General features: G+C 37.6%; 1 protein-coding gene across 2 annotated transcripts in view; it reads left to right on the forward strand.

Moving 5' to 3' along the window:
• Positions 1–23,312, forward strand: part of LOC111153187 (myosin IXA) — a 282,109-nt gene that overhangs the window by 29,439 nt on the left and 229,358 nt on the right. For both annotated transcript variants that reach the window (XM_022512043.1, XM_022512044.1), the window contains exon 2: positions 15,295–16,205. In XM_022512043.1, the coding sequence (XP_022367751.1) occupies positions 15,366–16,205 (840 nt within the window). In that variant the 5' untranslated portion in view covers positions 15,295–15,365. The remainder of the gene's footprint in view (positions 1–15,294; positions 16,206–23,312) is intronic.

Genomic DNA, 23,312 nt, shown 5'->3' on the forward strand with positions numbered 1-23,312 from the left:
TTAAAAATTATGTATATACCTGCTTATCCACCACTCAGATTAAGATAAAAGACTGTTTATAAAACTCCGTAATGCTTCCTTTTGTGCTCTGCTTCCCTCTCCTAAAGGGAACCATGCTTATGAAGTTTATAACCATATTTATTTTGTTTGTAAATGTCATGTAAGTTGGATAGCTTAGTTTATATCTCTCTATATTTGGCTTTTTTCACTCAGCATTATGTCTGTAAGTTTTATGTTGTTGTGTGTATTAGCAATTTGTTCTTTTTTAATGCTGTATTGTATTCCACTTACTAATTTTATTGTTGGTGCAGTTTTAACTGTTTTTATTTTTTGGCTATTATTTTGTGAATGAAGTGGCAGTGAACATTCTCATACATATCTTTTAGTGGACATAGGCCATTTTGGTGGAGGTTTGGTAGTTTCCCATTGTGATTTTGATTCTCATTTCTCAGGTGTATAATGAAATTGTATTTGTCAACTAACACTGCTAAGCAAACAACTTGGAAATTGCCAGTGGTGTACAACAGTAAGTATTTATTTGTTGGTCATGATTTTGTGGGTCTGCTGGCAAAGCTCTGCTTTGTGTATCTCATCTTCCTACTGGGACTAGTAGGCTAGATAATGCATGTTCTCATAGCGGTGGCACAAATGTAAGATTGAAAACCTAGCTAACTGGGCAAGTATACTTTGAGCCCTTGTTTATATCATGTCTGTTGACCTCCAACTTTCCAAATTAAGTCATGTGCTTAGTCCAGTTCAAGGGATGAGGAGGTGTACTCCACTGGACTTAAGGATAGGTAGTGAATAGTGAATATTTTTGAACAATAGTCTAATCCACCACAGATGTTGAATTATTTTTCATATCCTTATTGGCCATTTGGACATCTTCTTTTCTTAAGAGCCATTTTCCATATATATTGCTAGGCACACTTACTATAGCAGCAAAATTCATTAATTGCTTAGGAAAGAAATTTGATTACTTGCTCATTTTCATTCATTAATTAATTTTTTAAGAGATTTTATTTTTAAATAATCTGTACACCCAACATGGTGCTTGAACATACACCCCAAGGTCAAGAGTCACATGCTCTATTAGCTGAGCCAGCCAGGTGCCCCTACTTGCTCATTTTTAAAGACAGACGTTGTCGAATTACTGTTGAAAACAGCCCTTACAGGAAGTCAGATAAAGTGTGTTCAGATGAAAATAGATGAGAAAGTTGGAAAAAGAGGGAAAAAGCTATTAATAAAATGACTGCCTTAAGCAACAAAAATGATTCCTAAAAACATGGATTAGTACAAATGTTTATTTCTTCAACAAATATATTTTTGAGCTGTGGATACCTATGATGGAGAAGACAAATCTTTTACCTTTTAGTGGGGAAGTCTTCCAATAGGCAAAAACCCCAAATAAATAGTAATATAATTCTAGGTAGTATATCAAGTTCTCTGATTAAAAATAAATCAGGATAAGGACAATAGAGCGGGGAAAGAGGATTATTTTAGATAGGGTAGTAAAGAAAATCCTCTCTGAGGAGTTGGCATTTGAGCAGAGACCTCAGTGAATCAGAGAAGGTCCAAGTAGAGGATGCAGGAAGGAAATGTAAAGGTCTGAAAGCAGGAATAAGCTTAAATTCAGAAAGAGAGCAGTGAGGCTGCAGTGGAGTGGAGTGAGGGAAAGATGAAGTTAGACCACAGTAAGAGGTTGCAATTTAATTGTGTTATGGAGAACCTTTAAAGGTTTTGATAAGAGAGTGACATGATCTATCTTTAAAAAGGGTTGACTCCCCCTGTTGGGTGTAAAATAGACTGTAGTGGAGCAGTGTTCCATACAGGCATATCGTACTCTCTCACTGATTTAGATGAGAGAATGAATTTGGGCTTGAACTAGGTGGTAGAGATGGGAATAGCAAAAAAGTGGTTAGATTCAGGATACATTTTATTTTATTTTTATTTTTTAAGATTTTATTTATTTATTAGAGTCAGGCAGAGGAAGGAGAAGCAGGCTCCCCACTGAGCAGAGCAAAAACCTCCCCCCTCTCCCTGCCAAACACAGGTGGTTGATCCTAGGATCCTGGGATCCTGACCTGAGCCAAAGGCAGACACTTAACCATCTAGCCACCCAGGTGCCCTGATTCAGGATATATTTTAAAGGCAGACCAGTAGTACTTATTGTTGGATTGGATATTGAAGAATTTCCTTATGCTGAGATTGGAAAAATTTTTTAATAATGCATTAGGGTAAGCTAACTGCTATTACTAAATGACCCGCAAATATCAGTGACTCTACACAATAAAATTTTCTTATTTATATCAAAGTCCAAAGTAGGGGGTTGGGGTGAATGTGGGCACTCTACTCAGTGTGGTCATTTGAGACTCAGGATTCTTCCATCTAGTGGCTCTGTATCCCATAGAATCTTAGAACTTTTCCCTAGATCCTCTCCATTTCCTAGCAGACAAGGAAAGGCAGGTCCCCCATCCTTTTAAGGGGATTTTATTGGTTCCCCTGAAGGGATGTACGTCACCCCTGCCCATATACCACTGCCCAAGGATTCAGTTGCATGGTCCCGTATAATTAACTGCAAGGAAGGTTCAGAAATATAGTCTAGCTGTGTGCCCAGGAAGTGGAGGAAATGGGTTTGTAAAAAGAGTATTTGGAGACTCCTGGAAAAAAAAAAGTTATTGTAAAATACATAGTTTGTCAAGTTTAAAAATAAAAATATTTATGTATCTAAATGTTACATAGTTATTTGTAAATTTAATTGTAAGTACTAAAAAATGAAGAAATATGAATATTAGCTCTTGAACACCATTTTCTCAATCATTTTTGTATAATAAGTTCAAAATGTTTAATAGCTCTCATGACATTTACAGCTCTATACAAATCAGTATTGTTTTCTCAAATGGACCCTGCCTTGATAGTAGAATGTTTTCCTTTCATATGTTCTGGTGGGATTTTTGTTTTGAATTATTTTCTCTACTGTGAAACTAGATTTTTATGTTTTAGACATGAATTTGCCTTTTGTTCTTTTACTTTCTTGTTACTGAATGATAATATATGATTACTAACGTTCATCAGTAGATCCCTATGATAAAGTGAGTGTAAAGAGAAAGGATACTTCTTTTTTTCTTCTTGGAAATTGCCTTGAGAACTTGGTAAAGAAGTAAAAGCAATCGTAAACATTTTTTGAAAATTAAATTTGATTAGCACACAGATGTAAAATATGGCATTAAAATATCTTTAGGTTTTTTTTTTCTTAATCTTTTTTTTTTTTTTAAAGATTTTATTTATTTATTTGACAGATAGAGATCACAGGTAGGCAGAGAGACAGGCAGAGAGAGAGGAGGAAGCAGGCTCCCTGATGAGCAGAGAGAGCCCGATGTGGGGCTCGATCCCAGGACTCTGGGATCATGACCTGAGCCGAAGGCAGAGGCTTTAACCCACTGAGCCACCCAGGCGCTCCCTCTTAATCTTTTTAACTGAACTTCTAATTTAAAGTAAGCTCTGTATTCCCTAACTCTGTTTTCTTTCTTCACCACAGTTTCCCTCTATAATTAGTCTCTTCTAACTCAGGCCAGTGAATAACAGCATAAGCTGGCCTATTCTGAACCACACCCCACCAACCATAGCAACTGTCTCACCGCATTGTTTCCCTCTGTTAGCATATACTTTTGAAATAACTACTTTGGGATAGGGAAAAAAAGTATTAATTTTCTTTATAACAGATACAGCAATGTGTAATTGCTATATAAGTGCCAGGTAGGGACTTAATTCTTTATATGGATTGTTTAAATTATTTTATTCTCCCAATCAGCCATTTATCCATAATCTTTTTATCTGCTGGATGCCATCTTTATTATAAGGTAAATTTTCATAGACTTCTTTTGCTGTTAGCCTTAATTTGCTAATTTGAAAGGTACTAGTTTGTTCCCTGTCTCAATTTCCTATTCAGCTCAAAGGAGGTAATGCACATCAAAATTATTTTTGATGAAAACTATAAATGGAAATTTTGAAGATTAGACAAAAGTCTAATATTTTTGTCCTTTTTACATATGTATGCCTTTGTATACAATTTTGTATTTTAAGTTTTTTTCTTCTTTGTTTTTTTTTAAAGATTTTATTTATTTGACAGACAGCACAAGCAGGGGGAGAAACAGAGGAAAAGGGAGAAGCAGACTCCCCAATGAGCAGGGAGCCCGATGCTCTAGATGCTCCGCCGACGGAGCCTCCCAGTCGCCCTATTTTAAGTTTTTTCATTTGACAATATATTGTACATCCCTTACCATATTACTGCATGCCTGGCAATACAAGTATCTTTCACATTCCAAATCTGTTTTATCCAGTCTTCAGTTTGGATAGTGAAATTGGTTGTTGAGGGTTCTGCTCTGTTTGAATCTCTTTGGTTCCCCAAGTTTGGAAAGCAAATAGCATGATTGTTTAGAAAGTATCTGAAAGTTTATTTAAGTATGTTTGATTCCTGAGTTTAGACTGTGAAATTTTTCGATATCAGGAATTTGAATAACTGGGGATAACTGTATTGTCAAAGGGTATTGCACTGAAATGCTACCTATTGTAGTGGGTTCCTTTGATTGGAGAGAACAGAAACCCAACTCAGAGTCGCTCAGGATATAAAGAATTGATTGTCACACTTAACAAGGAAGTTTAGTGGTGGAGTTTATTTGAGCACAGCTAGATTCAGGAGCCCAAGCAGTGTTAATGAGGCTCTGCTCTATGTATTCGTTCATTTTCTTTTACTGCACAGAGGCTTCTTTGCATTCAGGAAAGATGGTTGTGAAAGGTTCTAGATTTACATCTTTCCAGGTAACCAGCCCAGTAGAAAAGAAAATGCTTCGTTCCTAATATTGAAGAAAAAGGCCAGGATGGAATTTCAGTGAGCAACTGCTGTTGCCAGGGGAAATGGAATAAACTGATGAGCTGGGCCTGGGTCACAACTAATACTACCCTTCCCCCCTAACTGTGTCAGAGGACAAGGGAGGTAGTTCTTCAAAGGCAAACTCAGTATTGTACTTTCACTAGAAAAAAGGGCCAGGCTAAACTGGTTAGCTGTCCATGTACCTGTGTTACCATGTGTTATTTCTTCCACACCTTTTCTTTAGTTGAAATACTACAAAATGTATTTTCTCTGAGCACCCAATTTTACTTTTACTTGGCATTGACCTACTATAGGTAAAATTGGGCTTTCTGTATACTATCTAGTGATGGAGATCAGCTAAGGTACACTTTTGTCACATCTTACCTGAAATCTGTTTCTCAACCTTTTTTTTTTTTTTAAGTTCTTGAAGAGATAGAAATAGTGTTTTTTACTTTCTGAGAGAGGCACCTATCCACCTTTGACCTAAATCTCATTTAGTCTTGCTTACCAAAGAACATTTGCTCATCAGATAGACTTTCCATTTTCTTTAGTTTTCAACGTCTGCTTTTCTACTTGAAAATTTATAGCTATTTGTAAATATTTGTATTTATATTCTATTAATAGCTATATAAAGACGTGCTCCCAAGCCCTCTAATAAATGATTCACTCATACTTTTTTTTTTTTTTTGAAGATTTTATTTATTTGAGAAAGAGAGAGGGAGGAGGGAAAAAGAGAGGGAGAGCAAGTAGGGGTAAGAACAGAGCTCCAGGGAGGGACATGCAGACTCTGATGAACTTGGTTGGAGCCTGATGCAGGCCTTGATCTCATGACCCTGAGATCATGACCTGAGCCAAAATCAAGAGTCAGACACTTAACTGACTGAACCACCCAGGTGCCTCTCACTCATACTTCTCCTTTTTTTTTTTTCTTCATAGCAGATTTGACCATTGTCCACTAGTTCTCTTGCCAATCTATCTTATGCACTCTTTCCTTAACCTCTTACTTACTTCCTACTTTGAGAGTCACCAATAATATCTAGAGACTTTTGTCTCAGGTGTAAACCTAGAATTACAGTATTAAAGGGTTAAAAGGCACCTAAGAGATATTTAAGATATTTAATTCAACTTTCTTTTTTAGTTTTGCTTGGTGTGATTTTGTTTATACCAACTTTTTTTTTTTTTGTCTAGCATTTACATGGTATACATAATTTTTTTTTATACTTTGAGATCTTGTATCCTCATATTATAGATATGTGTCTGTTGAATACAGCATATAGTGGGATTTTAAAAATCTGTTGGCAATCTTTGTCTTTCAACTGGAGCATTTACATTTAATATAGTTACTGATGTATGCTGTCCATTTGTTCCATCTGTTCTCTCTCTAGGACTCCCCCTCCTTTCTTGCCTTCTTTTGAATTGATTATTTTTTAATCATTCCATCTTTTTCACACTGTTAATTGCAGAGTTATACTTTCTTCCATTTTTTTTAGTGGTTACCCTAGAATAGGGGTCAGCAACCTTTTTTTTAAAATAAAGATTTTATTATTTATTTGACAGATAGATCACAAGTAGGCAGAGAGGCAGGCAGAGAGAGAGGAGGAAGCAGGCTCCCTGCTGAGCAGAGAACCCGATGCGGGACTTGATCCTAGGACCCTGAGATCATGACCCGAGCTGAAGGCAGAGGCTTAACCCACTGAGCCACCCAAGCGCCCCAACCTTTTCTTTTAAGGGCAACCTAGTAAACATTTTTGGCTTTGTGCGCCATGTGGTTTCTGTAATTGTAGTGCAGAAGCTTCCACAGATAACAGGTAATGATATAAATTACAGATAGAGGATTAGGTAAAGTCATCCATGTAGAAGAGCACTGGGTTGAGACCAGAAACTGGGAATTTTTTTTTTTTTTTTTTTGGTTTGAAAGTGAGGTGTGGAAAAGGAGCTCTGAGAGTGAGTCAGAAAAGCAGTGAGCCTATCAGGAAGATTACAATAAAAATAATTGTCATGTGAGGGCAGTTTCAAGAATGATAAAATGGCTTTCTAGGTCAAATGCTATAGTGTGGCGTGTAAGATCAGGATTCAGAAGAGGCCTTTGGATTTGGCAACTTTATGGTAATGGGTGACATTTTCAGAGACTATTGGCAGAGCTTGCTGTGTGGGAAGAGTGGTAAAGGAGTGAAAAGTGGAAAGATAAACCGTTGATTCTCAAATACTATTTTTTGGACAAGCAGCAACAGAACTGCATAGATTTCCCAACCTCAGAACCATTATTGGACTTAGAATATGTGTATTTTTAAAACATTGCCCAGATGATTTTAATAAACACTAATGGTTTGCCGTCAAGATTATTTGTGATATCTTGAGGCAACCCCTTTCCCAGACACAAAGCAATGACTGATAATGTAAAAAGAGAAAACCAAATTGACATAAATGGGGCGCAAAAACGATAAGCTTTTCTATGTTTCAGAAAAGCAGTAGAACACAAAGTAGTTAGTACAGTTGTGGCTGGGACCCTGAAGGTAAAGCAGCTGAGGTTTGGGTTTCTTTGATGTAATGGGGAGGTGTTGTTGGAATTGGGCTCATTGTTGGAAACCATGGGCCAGGATGGATAGGGCTCTTCTGTTAAAAAAGATACTTCTGAGTTTAGTTCTAGGGCCTGCCCTATTGTACATCTTTAGAAATCAGACTATAATTATGCAGTGTATCTACTGGAATAATGCAGGGCCTATCCTGCTTGGGTGTAAGTAGTAGCTTTGCTGGTGACCCCTGTTATTCTCTTATACCTAGGGATTCAGAGGAACACAAATAGCTTTTCAGCTAGGAACCTGCCATTTCAGAGCATATTCTTAATGTTAGTGCAGGACAGATCTCGTGATTTGAGCAGACCAACTGTATGAAAAATTCTGTGAGATAACTGGGGATATTGACTCCTGACCAGTAATACTAAAAATTGTTAATTTTTAAAGGTGTGATTAATGGTATTGTGGTTATGTTAAAAAAAAGTAAATAGTAGGTTCTCAGTAAATGTTTGTATGAAAAACAAAATTTCCATTTTCCAGAAAGTACACCTGTAAATCCATATTTTAAAACAAATTAAGCCATCTAATGCTGAAGATATGAAATAAAATCCGAAGAGCAGCTTGCTCTGGATGACATTAAAATACTAATCTGAAAATACCAAATTTTATATTTAGTAGTTTTAAGGAGATGAGTAATATCCCTTAAATTAAAACAGTTATGGCATTTAAGGTAGAAAAAAGATCAGGTAGATATGAAAATGACAGAAACTTTATAAGTGAAAGCTAGTGTAATTTAAAACAACAGCGGGGCACCTGGGTGGCTCAGTGGGTTAAGCCGCTGCCTTCGGCTCGGGTTATGATCTCGGGATCCTGGGATCGAGCCCCGCATCAGGCTATCTGCTCGGCGGGGAGCCTGCTTCCTCCTCTCTCTCTGCCTGCTTGTGATCTCTGTCAAATAAATAAATAAAATCTTAAAAAAAATAAAATAAAACAACAGCATGATGTTGATAAATGGGAGGTCAATAGGATGTCTGTTTTTTTTTTTTTTGAAAGATTTTATTTATTTATTTGACAGAGATCACAAGTAGGCAGAGAGGCAGGCAGAGAGAGAGGGAAGCAGGCTCCCTGCAGAGCAGAGAGCCTGAAGCGGGGCTCGATCCCAGGACCCCGAGATCATGACCTGAGCCGAAGGCAGAGGCTTTAACCCACTGAGCCACCTAGGCGCCCCAGGATGTCTGTTTTCCAGTATCAATATATGAAATTAGTGTAATGTCTATCAAAATGTCAGAAGGTTTTTTCATGGTAGTGGACGTGCTGATCTTAAAATTCTTATGGTAAAAAGTCAAAGTAACATTAAAGAAGAACAAGTTGAAGTGATATGCCCTCCAGATATCAGAATTTATTATGGGGTGCCTGTGTAGCTCAGTCCGTTAAGCAGCTGCCTTTGGCTTGGGTCATGGTCCTGGGGTCCTGGAATTGAGCCCTGCTCGGGGCTCCCTGCTCAGTGGGGAGTCTGCTTCTCCCTCTTCCTCTGCTTTGCTCATGTTCTCTCTCACTCTCCCTCTCTCAAATAAATAAATAAAACCTTAAAAAAAAAAAAACTTATGGGGGCTCCTCGGTGGCTCAGTGGGTTAAGCCGCTGCCTTCGGCTCTGGTCATGGTCTCGGGGTCTTCGGATCGAGTCCCGCATCGGGCTCTCTGCTCAGCGGGGAGCCTGCTTCCCTCTCTCTCTGCCTGCCTCTCTGTCTACTTGTGATGTCTCTCTGTCCAGTAAATAAATAAAATATTAAAAAACAAAAACAAAAACAAAAAAACAAAAACTTATGGAGCTATAGTAATTAAGATAGGTTCAGGGATGGGCGAATAGAGTAGTAAAAGAGAATAGGGAACCCAGAACACATAGATATTTATATGGAATTTGCCACGTGACGAAGGTGCCATTATAAATCAGAGGGGAAAGATTGGACTCTTGATTGTGGTGCTGATAAAATTGTTAATCTGAATTGGCTTGAAAACAATTAACCCTATGAAAATAAATTCCATATGGATTAAATATGTACATGAGAAAAGAACAATTTAGGCCTTTTAGAAGAAAATAATAGGCAGATAACTTTATGTCCTCAGAATGAAGAGGGATTTTTAAAAACTATACCAAGAGATAATGCTATGTGGGCATTGGATCCAGACTGCCTGCTTTCGATCTCAACTCTTTCACATTTTGGCTATGACTTCGGGCAAATTATGTAATCTTTCTGTGTTTTCTCATTTGTAATTGAGGATGATGATGATGACTTAAAAAAAAAAAAAAAAGAACCCTCAGAGGAATGCCTGGGTGGCTTAGTTGGTTAGGTGTCCAACTCTTGATTTCGACTCAGGTCATGATCTTGGGGTTGTGGAATCAAGTCCCCTGGTTGGGCTCTGCACTGGGCATGGAACTTTCTTGGAATTCTCTCTCTCTCTCTCTCTCTGCCTCCCACCCCACTCACTTGTGCTCTCTCTCTTGCGTGCACGTGCTCTCTCAGAACAACAAAACAGCCCTCAGAGAGGAATTACAAGAAATTAAACATGTGAAATGCTTAGAAAAATGACTAGTACAAATAGATACATAGAGCTAACTGTAGTTATTGTTACTATAATTTACTAAAAAAGAAATCATAACGTGTAAAGGATTGATAAATTTGTTAAAAATAAAAAGTTCCCTGCAACAAAAGGTATTGTAAACAAAATAGAAAGCTAAGGCACTGATCAGTAGGAGATATTTGTCATGCATTTAACTGAAAACTGATTAATATCCAGGGTATATGAAAAACTCATTCAAACTGATAAAGAAAAGGTAACTCAAAAACCAGAAATGAAGGGGCGTCTGGGTGGCTTAGTGGGTTAAGCCTCTGCCTTTGGCTTGGGTCATGATCTCAGGGTCCTGGGATTGAGCCCTGCATAGGGCTCTCTTCTCAGCAGGGAGCCTGCTTCCCCCTCTCTCTCTGCCTACTTGTGATCTCTCTGTGTCAAATTAATAAATAAAATCTTAAAAAAATAAAAAATCCCAGAAACGAATAAGCGACATAGTGCAAATGACAAATGATAGGATAATTGTTGCAACTTGTCACACTAGTAATCAGGGATATGCAAATTAAAGTAATGAGATACCTTTTGGCACTTATGCTGGCAGAAACTAAAGTTTGACGATACCAACTTTTATTGGTAAGGAGGCAGAGAAACATGAGCACTTTCTACGCTGGCTGTCACATAGTCAGTACAACTATTTTGGAGAGTATTTTGTTAATATTGACAATTTCACTCTTAGGTATAAAGCCCAACGAAGGCTTGGGAAGAGACATACGAAAACTGCAGGATTGTTTTAATGTGTAATACTGGGAACATTCTAAGTGTTTGCTGGAAGGACAGTAGATTGATAAATTGTGGTATGGTCATACAGTGGTATTAAAAAAAAAAACTTAAATTTTTAAAGCAGTTTTAGGTTAGGGTCACAGCAAATTTGAACAGAAGATCCAGACCTTCTGCCTGCCCCCACATAGGCATAGCCTCCTCCATTATCAACATCCCATCACCCCCACTCTGTGTTACCTTTGTTACAATTAAGGAACCTACATACAATGGCATATTATTTGGCACTTAGTGAACTTTTATGTGCATCAGCATTTATAAACAAAAGACAACGTGAGATGGAGACTAATAAGTATGATATGACACCTTTTTTTTTAAACTTAAAAAAGTGAAACAGTATTGTCTATAATTTGTGGAGATCCACATATGTAGTAAAAATAGAGAAATGTGTTTGGGAATAATATCAAGCTCAGGATAGTGGTAATCTCTTAACTATATCTCTGGTACTTTGTTTATAAACTGATCTGGAGTAATAACAGCAGTTTTCAAACTTGTTGAATTGGGTGGTGGATAGTTGACTGCTTTTTTAAAAAAATTAGTTTCAGTGGTAGAATTTAGTGTTTCATTAGTTGCCTAGAACACACAGTGCTTATTACATCAAGTGCCCTCCTTAATGCTCATCACCCAATTACTCCATCCCTTCTACCCACCTCCCCTCCAGCAAACCTCAGTTTGTTTCCCAGAATTCAGCATCTCCTATGGTTTGTCTCTCTCTCAGTTTTCATCTTATTTTTCTTTCCCTTCCCCTTTTTTTTTATCTCTTTTGTTTCTTAAAATTCTACATATGAGTGAAATCATATGGTATTTGTCTTTCTCCGTCTTATTTCACATAGCATAATGCCCTCTAGTTCCATGGTAAGGTTTCAGTCTTTTTTTTTTTTTTTTTTTTTTAAGATTTTATTTATTTGAGGGATGCCTGGGTGGTTCACTTGGTTAAGTGGCTGCCTTTAGCTCAGATCATGATCTCCGAGTCCTGGGATCTCAAGTCCCACATTGGGCTCCTTGTTCAGTGGTAAGCCTGCCTCCTGCAGGCCACTCCTCCTGCTTGTGCTCGCTCTCTTTCTGTCAAATAAGTAAATAAAATCTTAAAAAGAAGATTTTATTTATTTGAGAGAGAGGGCATAAGCAGGAGGAGGGGTTGGGGGAGAAGGTCAAGTAGACTCCCCACTGAGCAGGGAGCCTGACTCAGCCCCATCCCAGGACCGTGTGTGTGTGTGTGTGTGTGTGTGTGTGTGTGTGTGTGTGTGTGTGTACACACACCACATTGGAAGATAATGCATCTCCTTTATTCATTCATCTGTTGATGGATATCGGGGCCCTTCCATATTTTAGCTATAGTGGACATTGCTGCTATAAACATTGGGGTGCGTGTGTCCCTTCAAATCGTTATATTTGTATACTTTGGATAAATACCTAGTAGTGCAATTGCTGGATTGTAGAGTAGCTCTATTTTTAACTTCTTGAGGAACCTCCATACTGTTTTCCAGAGTGGCTATACCAGTTTGCATTCCCACCAGTAGTGTATGAGGGCTCTCCTTTTTCCGCATGCTCGCCAACAATTTTTCCTGAGTGTTAATTTTAGTCATTCTGATTGTGATTGGTGTGAGATGGTATCTCATTGTGGTTTTGATTTGTATTTCCTTGATGTCAAGTGATGTTGAGCATTTTTTCATGTGTGTGACTGCTTTTTATACATTCTGTAATATTCTGTGTTTGAAAGATCATCTAGGAAAAAGGTAAACAAAGTTTCTTCATTTGAGGATGTAGTAATGTGCAGTAATATGAGAGAGAAGTAACTGAAGTTACTTTTAGAAAATAACATGGCATCTTTATATGTCAAAGGGTGAAATAAATTAAAAAGGGAAAGAGTGATAACACATGAGGATGATTTTTTTGTTGGGGCAAGTTACTGATGGAGATGATAAGAAATAGGTTTTATTAGCCCTGAAAAGATGTGGAATATATTTCTTATGTAAACTGGAATAGGAAAGCAGAGATGAGATGCAAATAGAAATAAGTTTTGAATTGGAAAAGACATTATTTTCTCAGCGAGTTATCAGAGTTGAAATCATTCTCGGGTTGTTACGTATGTGGGGTTTGAGAAGATTGGAAGAATATGCAGAATATTTGTAAGGAATGAAATAAGGTCAGATAAAAAATTAGCCTTGAAGGAAAGGGAAGGTTGAATAAAATTTATAGTAGTATTTTGTTGTATAATTTTATCAGCTTTGTTTGGCAAGCCAGTGGCAGGATCTTATTGTTGACTGCCTTACTTCACCACTTAGGGGTGGTGGAGAGTCAGAGCCCAAAAGTCCTTGAAAATATTATCCATAAAATAGGTTTCTCTTACAATTCTCTTAGTTATAATTTTTTAACAGTTTTTTCATATGTTTATTGGCCATTTATATATATTTTTAAATTTTTAAATTTTTTTAATTAACATATATTATTAGCCCCAGGAGTACAGGTCTGTGAATCGCCAGGTTTACACACTGCACAGCACTCACCATAGCACATACCACCTTCCCCAATGTCCATAACCCCACCACCCTCTCCCTACCCCTCTCCCCCCAGCAACCCTCAGTTTGTTTTGTGAGATTAAGAGTCTCTTATGGTTTGTCTCCCTCCCGATCCCATCTTGTTTCATTTATTCTTTTCCTACCCTCCAAATCCCCTATGTTGCCTCTCAACTTCCTCATATCAGAGTGTTATAATTTTATCTAGTTTAGTTTTTCTGTTTATTTGATCTTATTTTTTTTAAGTTTTTATTTAAAACTATAGTTAACATACAGTGCAACATTTGTTTCAGGTGTAGATTTTAGTGATTCAGCACTTATATACCACACCCAGTGTTCATCACAAGTGTGCTCCTTAATTCCCATCAGCTGCATAACCCATCCCCCCCCACCCCCACCTCTGGTAACCATCATTTTGTTCTCTACAGTTAAGAGTGTATTTCTTGGTTTGCCTCTCTTTCCTGCCTCCATGTTCATTTGTTTTCAGTTTCTTAAATTCCACATGAGTGAAATCATGGTATTTGTTTTTCTCTGACTAGCTTCTTTCACTTAGCATAATACTCCTGGCTCTGGGGTGCCTCCGTGGCTCAGTTGTTAAGCTTCTGCCTTTGGCTCAGGTCATGATCCCAGGGTCTGGGGATCAAGCCCTGCATTGGGTTCCCTGCTTGGTGGGAAGCCTGCTTCTCCTTCTCCCACTCCCCCTGCTTGTGTTCCTTCTCTTGCTGTCTCTCTCTGTGTCAAACAAATTAAAAAATCTTTTAAAAAAATTACTTTCTAGCTCTGTCCATGTTGTTGTAAATGGCAAGATTTCATTTCTTTTTTTTTTCCTTAAAGATTTATTTATTTTAGAGAGCATGCATGAGTGGGGGGAGGAGCAGAGAGACATAGAGAGAATCTTAAGTAGACTTCCTGCTGAGCAGGGAGCCAGATTTGGGGCTTGATCTCAGGATCCTGGGATCATGACCAGAGCCAGAATCAGGAGTTGGACACTTAACCTATTGAGCCACCCAGGTGCCCCAAGATTTCATTCTTTTTTATGGCCAAGTAATATTCCATTATATATATATAATGGAATATTAATGTCCACCTTTTTTATCCATTCATCAGTTGGTGGATATTTGGGCTCTTTACATAATTTGGCTTTTGTTGATAATGCTGCTGTAAATATTGGGGTGCATGTATCCCCTTGATTAGTATTTTTGTATCCTTGGGTAAATATCTAGTAGTGCTGGATCATAGGGTAGTTCTGTTTTTTTTTTTTTAAATTTTAAAAGGTTTTATTTATTTATTTGACAGAGAGAGATCACAAATAGGCAGAAAGGCAGGCAGAGAGAGAGGGAGAAGCAGGCTCCCCATTTAACTTTTTGAGAAACTTCCATACTGTTTTTTCCAGAGTGGCTGCTCCAGTTTTCATTCCCACCAATAGTGTAATAGGGTTCCTCTTTCTCTGCATCCTTGCCAACACCTGTTGTTTCCTGTGTTGTTAATTTCATCTTCTTACTGTTTTAATTTCACAAAAATTTGGCTTCATTGGTGGCATTCTTTCTTGTTTTTGCTTTATCCCCAAGAACTTTGGGTGCAGGGTGATTATATTTGCCTGATTTTTCTGCCCATTTTAATTCAGCTTTGTTGAGGTTCCTTCAAATATAAAGAAAGAACTTGACTCCAATCTCAGGTACTTTAGAAACATTTGAGATAGTAGAGGATAAAATAATTTTTTATTGATACTCTGGATTTTAAATTATTAGTATAATAAAACTTGGAAAAAAAATCTTTGGCAAGTTGCTATTTTAGAAAGTGTCCAGATTTGGATGATAAAATGTAATATTATGTGGTCTTGATGAGACTGTTTTCAAGACTGTTTCTAGACTAAGAGTTAGGGTTTTATGTTCTAAATGATGTGATGAAATGATTTAAGCCTTTCCTGAGCATCAGAAAGTGAAGGTTGTGTAATATGATTTCTAAATGTTTCACACTTTTTATGTTCCAGTTCTTTTGCCACGAAAATGGTTTGCACGGTCTTGAACACATACTATCCATGCTGATGGGACAGAGTCCAATATGAATATAAATGATGGAGGAAGACGACGCTTTGAGGATAATGAACATACATTACGTATATATCCTGGGACAATTTCAGAAGGGACTATCTACTGTCCAATTCCTGCCAGAAAAAACTCCACAGCTGCTGAGGTGATCGACTCTCTTATAAACAGACTTCATCTTGACAAAACAAAATGTTATGTTCTTGCAGAAGTAAAGGAATTTGGTGGAGAAGAATGGATACTCAATCCAACAGACTGTCCAGTTCAGCGAATGATGTTGTGGCCTCGGATGGCTCTGGAAAATCGCCTGAGTGGAGAGGACTACCGCTTTCTTCTGAGAGAAAAAAACCTTGATGGATCAATCCATTATGGTAGTCTGCAGTCATGGCTACGGGTGACAGAAGAACGCCGCAGGATGATGGAACGGGGTTTTCTTCCACAGCCTCAACAGAAAGACTTTGATGATTTATGTAGCTTACCTGATTTGAATGAGAAAACTCTTTTAGAAAACCTACGAAATCGCTTTAAGCATGAAAAAATTTACACCTATGTTGGCAGTATTCTAATAGTTATTAACCCATTCAAGTTTCTTCCTATTTATAATCCCAAATATGTCAAAATGTATGATAATCACCAATTGGGAAAACTGGAGCCCCATATTTATGCTGTGGCTGACGTAGCTTATCATGCCATGCTTCAGCGCAAAAAGAATCAGTGCATCGTGATTTCAGGAGAGAGTGGTTCTGGAAAGACTCAAAGCACAAACTTTCTTATTCACCACCTTACTGCTCTCAGTCAGAAGGGATTTGCCAGTGGAGTGGAACAAATTATTCTTGGAGCTGGACCAGTGCTTGAGGTAAGTGTGTAGAAATACTTTTCTTACTCTTACATGTTTATAAGATATAAACTGATATACTCTGACATGTTTATCTTTCAAAAATAAATAAAAATTTGGTAGATATGAAAAAATGAAACTAGAAGTATAGATATAATTTTTAGTTACCAAGGAAAAATGGGAGATGGAAAGCAAAAAAGGCAGTGTGGAAGTTTAAAGGGTGCGATAGTGGCAGTATTGTTTTCAAAGGTGTTTTTGGGTCATAGTGATGAAGAAGGAGATGATTGGAGTCATAGGTATCCTCCTGTAAAGGGAAATAGCAGGGGCAGGACTTCTGACTGTAATTGGGTTGTGGAATTAGGTGGTTGGGAAAAATATTCTTATCAGTGTATTTGTATCCTTGTAACTTTAACATCTGTGCCTAATATCGAATTCTAAGGGTTCAGTTTGAAAATGTAAAGAATATGGGAAAAAATTTAGTTCTATAATGTTTTAGATGTAATATTACCAAAGGTAGGAAGGAAAGAAATACCATTTTTGTTTTAGAGATGAAAGGAAAAGGTAATACTACATTTTTAAAAAAGATTTTATAGGAGAGAGAGAGTGCATGTGTGAATGGGAGGAGAGGCAGAGGGAGAGGGGCAAGCGGGGAGCCTGAAGTGGGGTTCAATACCAGGACCCCGAGATTATGACCTGAGCTGAAGTCAGATGCTTACCCAACTGAGCCACCCACGCGCCTCAGATTATTTTTTAAAAGGGATTTTGTAAGGCTTAATTGAGATACACTAAACCGCACATATTGAAAATGTACAATTTGATAAAATTTGACATGTATATATACTAATTAAACCATCACCACTACAATCAAGATACTGAATATACCCATTATCCCTAAAGTTTCCTCATATCTCTTTGTAATTCTCTTACCTTTACCAGCTCAGTCATCTACGAGAAACCACTTACTTTATTTTTTTTTTTTAAGATATTATTTACTTATTTGACAGAGAGCACAAGTAGGCAGAGCAGCAGGCAGAGGGAGAGGGAGAAGCAGGCTCCCCGCTGAGCAGGGAGCCGGACATGGGGCTCGGTCCCAGGACCCTGGAATCATGACCTGAGCTGAAGTCAGCTGCTTAATCGACTGAACCACCCAGGTGCCCCAAGAAACCACTTACTTTGTCATGATAGATTAGTTTGTATTTTCTACAAACTAATTTTTATATAAATGGAATCATATATTTTGTACTCCTTTAGGTTTGACTTCTCTTAATATAATTATTTCAGGATTCATCCGTGTTGTATGTGTCAGTAATTTATTCCTTTTGCTAAGGTAGAATTCCACTGTCTGGGTATACCACACTTCGTTTATCCATTTATCACCTGCTAATGGATATTTAGATTGTTGCTAGTTTTTGGCTGTTAAACATAAAACTCTATGTCTTTGTGTGGACATACACTTTCTTTTGGGTAAATACCTAGGAGTGGAATGACTACTTCATATGATAGGTTAATGCTTAACTTTTTAAGAAACTGCCAAACTTTTCCAGAGTGATTGTATCTACCATTTTATATTCTCACCCAGCAATGTGTGTCAGTTCTAGTTACTTCACATCCTTGCTAACCCTTGATAGAGTCATTCCTTTAAATTTTAGTCATTCACATACATATATAGTGATATCTCATTGAAGATTTATTTATTTATTTATTATTGTGTTACGATAGTACATAGTTTTTGATGTAGTGTTCCATGATTCATTGTTTGTGTATAACACCCAGTGCTCCATGCAATCTGTGCGCTCCTTAATACCGATCACCATGCTCAGCCATTACCCCCACCCCCACTCCCTTCTAAAACTCTCCGTTTGTTTCCTGGGGTCCATAGTCTCTCATGGTTTGTCTCCCATTCCAATTTCTCCCTCTTTATTTTTCCCTACTCCTCATGTCCTCCATGCTATTCCTTATGTTCCACAAACAAGTGAAACCATTTGATAATTGGCTTTCTCTGTTTGAATTATTTCACTTAACATAATGTCCTCCAGTCCCATCCAAATTGATGCAAAAGTTGGGTATTCATCCTTTCTGATGGCTGAGTAATATTCCATTGTGTATATGAACCACATTTTCTTCATCCATTCATTTGTTGAAGGGCTTCTTGGCTCTTTCCACATTTTGGCTATTGTGGACATTGCTGCTATGAACACTGGGGTGCATATGGCTGTTCTTTTAACTACATCTGTATCTTTGGGGTAAATACCCAGTAGTGCAATTGCTGGGTCATAGGGTAGCTCTATTTTTAACTTTTTGAGGAACCTCCACACTGTTTTCTAAAATGGCTACTCCAATTTGCATTCCCACCAACAGTGTAAGAGGGATCCCCTTTCTCTACGACTTCTCCAGCATTTGTTGTTTGTTGCCGTGTCAGTTTTGCCATTCTAACTGGTGTAAGGTGGTATCTCAGTGTGGTTTTGATTTGAATTTCCCTGATGCCGAGTGATATAGAGCACTTTTTCATGTTTGTTAGCCATTTGTATGTTTTCTTTGGAGAAGTGTCTGCTCATGTCTTCTACCATTTTTTGACTTGATTATCTGTTTTTTGGGTGTTGAGTTGGGGAAGGTTTTTTTTTTTTTTTTAAAGATTTTATTTATTTATTTGACAGAGATCATGAGTAGGCAGAGAGGCAGGCAGAGAGGGGGAAGCAGGCTCCCCACTGAGCAGAGAGCCCGATGCAGGGTTTGATCCCAGGACCCTGAGATCATGACCTGAGCCAAAGGCAGAGGCTTAACCCATTGAGCCACCCAGGTGCCCCAAGAAGTTCTTTATAGATCTTAGATATCAGCCCTTTGTCTGTATGGTCATTTGCGAATATCTTCTCCCTTTCGGGGTTGCCTCTTTGTTTTGTTGACTGTTTCCTTTGCTGTGCAGAAGTTTTTTATCTTGATGAAGTCCAAAAGTTCATTTTCGCTTTTGTTTCCCTTGCCTCTGGAGACGTGTCTTGAAAAAAGTTTCTGTGGCCGAAGTCAAAGAGGTTACTGCCTATGTTCTCCTTTAGGATTTTGATGGTTCCTGTCTCCCATTGAGGTCATTCATCCATTTAGAGTTTATCTTGTGTGTAGTAAAAGAGAATGGTCCAGTTTCATTCTTCTGTATGTAGCTGTCCATTTTTCCCAGCACGATTTATTGAAGAGACGTCTTTCTTCCATTGGATATTTTTTTCCTGCTTTGTTGAAGATTAGTTGACCATAGAGTTGAGGGCCCATATCTGGGCTCTCTTTTCTATTCCATTGTGCCAGTACCATGCTGTCTTGGTGATCACAGTTTTGTAATATAGCTTGAAATCCTGCAACTTGATGCCCCCAGCTTTGTTTTTCTTTTTTTTTTTTTTTTTAAAGATTTTATTTATTTATTTGACAGACAGAGATCACAGGCAGGCAGAGAGGCAGGCAGAGAGAGGAAGGGAAGCAGGCTCCCCGCTGAGCAGAGCCTGATGTGGGGCTCGATCCCAGGACCCTGGGATCATGACCTGAGCCGAAGGCAGAGGCTTTAACCTGCTGAGCCACCCAGGTGCCCCTGTTTTTCTTTTTTAACATTTCCTTGGCAATTTGGGGTCTTTTCTGGTTCCATACAAATTTTAGGATTTTTTGTTCCAGCATTTTGGAAAATGCCATTGGTATTACTTTGCATTTTATAATGACTAATGCTATAAGCATATTTTCGTGTGTTTATTTGGCCTCTATGTATTTTCTTTGGTGAAATGTTTGTCAAAATTTATTCTCCCAATTTTTTACTGGGTTTTCTTTCAGTGTTTTGAAAGTTTTTTGTGTAGTGGGTACAAGTCCTTTATTACATATGTGTTTGCCCACATTTTCTCCCAGATTTAACTGCCTCTTTTTTTTTTTTAAATATAGTTGACAATATGTTATTTTAGTTTCAGGTGTACAACTTAGTGATTCCAAATGTTTGCAATATTGTGCTGTGTTTACCATAAGTGTATCTACCATCTATCCTGATACATTGTTATTGCAATATCATTAACTATATTCCTTTTATTTATTTATTTATTTATTTATTTAAAGATTTTATTTATTTATTTATTTGACAGACAGAGATCACAAGTAGGCAGAGAGGCAGGCAGAGAGAGAGGAGGAAGCAGGCTCTCCGCTGAGCAGAGAGCCCGATGCGGGGCTCGATCCCAGGACCCCGGGATCATGACCTGAGCCGAAGGCAGAGGCCTTAAACCACTGAGCCACCCAGGCGCCCCCCCCCCTTTATTTTAAAGATTTTATTTATTTATTTGACAGAGATCACAAGTAGGCAGAGAGGCAGGCAGAGAGTCATTAACTATATTCCTTATGCTGTGCCTTTTATTCCCATAGTTTGTTCATTCCGTAAGTGGAAGCCTGTATCTCTCACTTGCTTCACCCATTAGGCCCAACCTTCCACCCCTACCTCTCTGGCAACTATCAGTTTGTTGTCTGGTTATAGGTTTGGTTCTGCTTTTCGTTTCTTCTTTTTTTCCCCCCTAGATTCTTATGAGTGAAATCATATGGTATTTTTCTTTCTCAGTCTGACTTATTTCACTTAGTGTAATATCCTCTGGGTCCATCCATGTTGTCTTAAATGACATGATCTTCTCCTTCTTTTATGGCTGTGTAGTATCTGTTTGTATATATACACACCACCTCTTACTTATCCATTCATCTGTTGATGAACACTTAGGTTTTTTCATATCTTGGCTATTAAAAAGAATGTTACAGTAAACAAAGGAGTGCATATATCTCTTTGAATTAGTGTTTTTATTTATTTATTTTTTTTTTGGACAGATACCCAGTAGTGGAATTATTGAATCGTATGGCATTTCTATTTTTAATATTTTGAGGAAGCTGCATACTATTTTTCATAGTGGCTGTACCAATTTAAATTTCCGCCAATAGTACAAGGGTTCCTTTTCCTCCACATTCTCACCAACGCTTGTTATTTCTAATGTTTTTGATAATGGCCATTCTAGCAGGTGTAAGTTATTATCTGATTGTGGTTTTGATTTGCATTTCCCTGATAATGAGTGATACAGATCATCTTTACATATGTCTGTTGGCCATCTTTATCCAATCAGGTCCTCTGTCCAATTTAGTTGGATTATTTTTTTGATGGTGTTCAAGTTTTTTATATATTTTATTTTTTATTTTTATTTTTAAAGTCTTTTTTTTTTTAAAGATTTTATTTATTTATTTGACAGAGAGAGAGAGAGATCACAAGTAGGCAGAGAGGCAGGCAGAGTATTTTTTATTTTTTAAAGTTTTTTTTTTTTTTTTTTTTTTTTTTTTAAATTTATTTGACAGAAGAGACAGTGAGAGAGAGAACACAAGCAGGGAGAGTGGAAGAGGGAGAAACAGGCTTCTCGCTGAGCAGGGAGCCCAACGTGGGACTCGATCCCAGGACCCTGAGATCATGACCTGAGCTGAAGGCTATTGCTTAACCAACTGAGCCACCAAGGCGCTCTGAAGTTTGTTTTTTTTAAAATATATTTTAGATATGAACTCCTTATTAGATTATCATTTGCAAATATTTTCCCCCTCTCAGTAGGTTGTCTTTTTGTTTGATGGTTTCTTTCACTGTGTGAAAGTTTTTGTTGTTTTTGTTTTGTTTTGTTTTGGTGTGGTTCCCGTAGCTTGTTTTCGTTTCCCTTGCCTTATGAGACATACCTAGAAAAATGTTGCTTTGGCCTGTGTCAGAGAAATTACTATTTGTGTTCTATTCTAGGATTTTATGGTTTCAGGTCTTGTATTTGTGTTTTAATCCAATTTGAGTTTATTTTTGTGTTACAGAGAGGTCAGTTACATTCTTTTGCATGTAGTTGTCCAGTTTTCCTAGCACCATTATTGATGAGACTGTCTCATGTTATATATTTTTGCTTCATCATTGATTAATTGACATATAAGTGTGGGTTTATTGCTGGGCTCTCTATTCTGTGCCATTGATTTACGTGTCTGTTTTTGTGTTGGTGCCATCCTGTTTTGATTACTACAGCTTGGTGAGGTATATGTTGAAATGTGAAATTGTGATACCTCCAGCTTTGGTTTTGTCAAGATTGTTTTTGTTACTCCAGGATTCTTTTGCTTCCATAAAAATTTTCCTGTTATTTGTTCTGGTTTTTTTAAAAAATGCTTTTGGTATTTTGATAGGTATTGCATTGAATCTGTAGATTGCTTTGGGTAATATAGATATTGTAATAATATTAATTCTTCCAATCCATGAGCCTGGATTATTTTTCCATTTGCTTGTGTCATCTTCAATTTCTTTCATCAGTGTTTTATGGTTTTGGAGTACAGATCTTTGACTTTTTGGTGAAGTTTATTCTTGGGTCCTTTCTTTTTGGTGCAGTAGTAAATGGTATTTTCTTAATTTCTCTATCTGCTGCTTTGTTATTAGTGTATAGAAATGCTACCGATTTCTGGGTGTTAATTTTGTATCCTTCAGCTTTACTGAAGGTTGCTTTTTGGTGGCGTCTTTAAGATTTTCTGTGTATAGTATCATGTCATTTGCAAATAGTGATGGTTTAACTTCTTTACCAATGTGGATGCCTCTTACTTCTTTTTCTTGTCTGATTGCTGTGGCTGGGACTTTTAATACTGTGTAGCAAGAGTGTACATATTTGTCTTATTCCTAATCTTAGAGGAAAAGCTCTCAGTTTTTCACCATTGAGTGTGATGTTAGCTGTGGGTTTTTTATATATTGTGTTTATTATGTAGAGGTATGTGCCCTCTAGCCCCACTTTTTTTGGGAGTTTGTATCATCAGTGGAATTTGAATTTGTCGGATGGTTTTTCTGCACCTATTGAGATGATCATAATGATTATGATCCTTGGTTTTGTTGATGTGGTGTTATCACATCAGTTTGTGAATACTGAATCATTCTTACAACCCTGGAGACAGTCTCACTTGGTCATGGTGAAAGATCTTTTTAATGTATTGTTGTATGTGGTTTGGTCCTATTTTGTTGATGGTGTTTGCCTCTATGTTCATCAGGGATATTGGCCTGTAGTTTTTTTTGGGTGTGGGTGGTGTCTTCTTTTGGGTTAGGCATGGCGTGATCCTGGCCTCATGAATGTATGTGGAAGCTTTGATGCGGATAGG

The sequence above is a fragment of the Enhydra lutris genome, unplaced genomic scaffold (assembly GCF_002288905.1).
Source record: "Enhydra lutris kenyoni isolate GAN:26980312 unplaced genomic scaffold, ASM228890v2 scaffoldscaffold31, whole genome shotgun sequence".
NCBI lineage: Eukaryota > Metazoa > Chordata > Mammalia > Carnivora > Mustelidae > Enhydra > Enhydra lutris.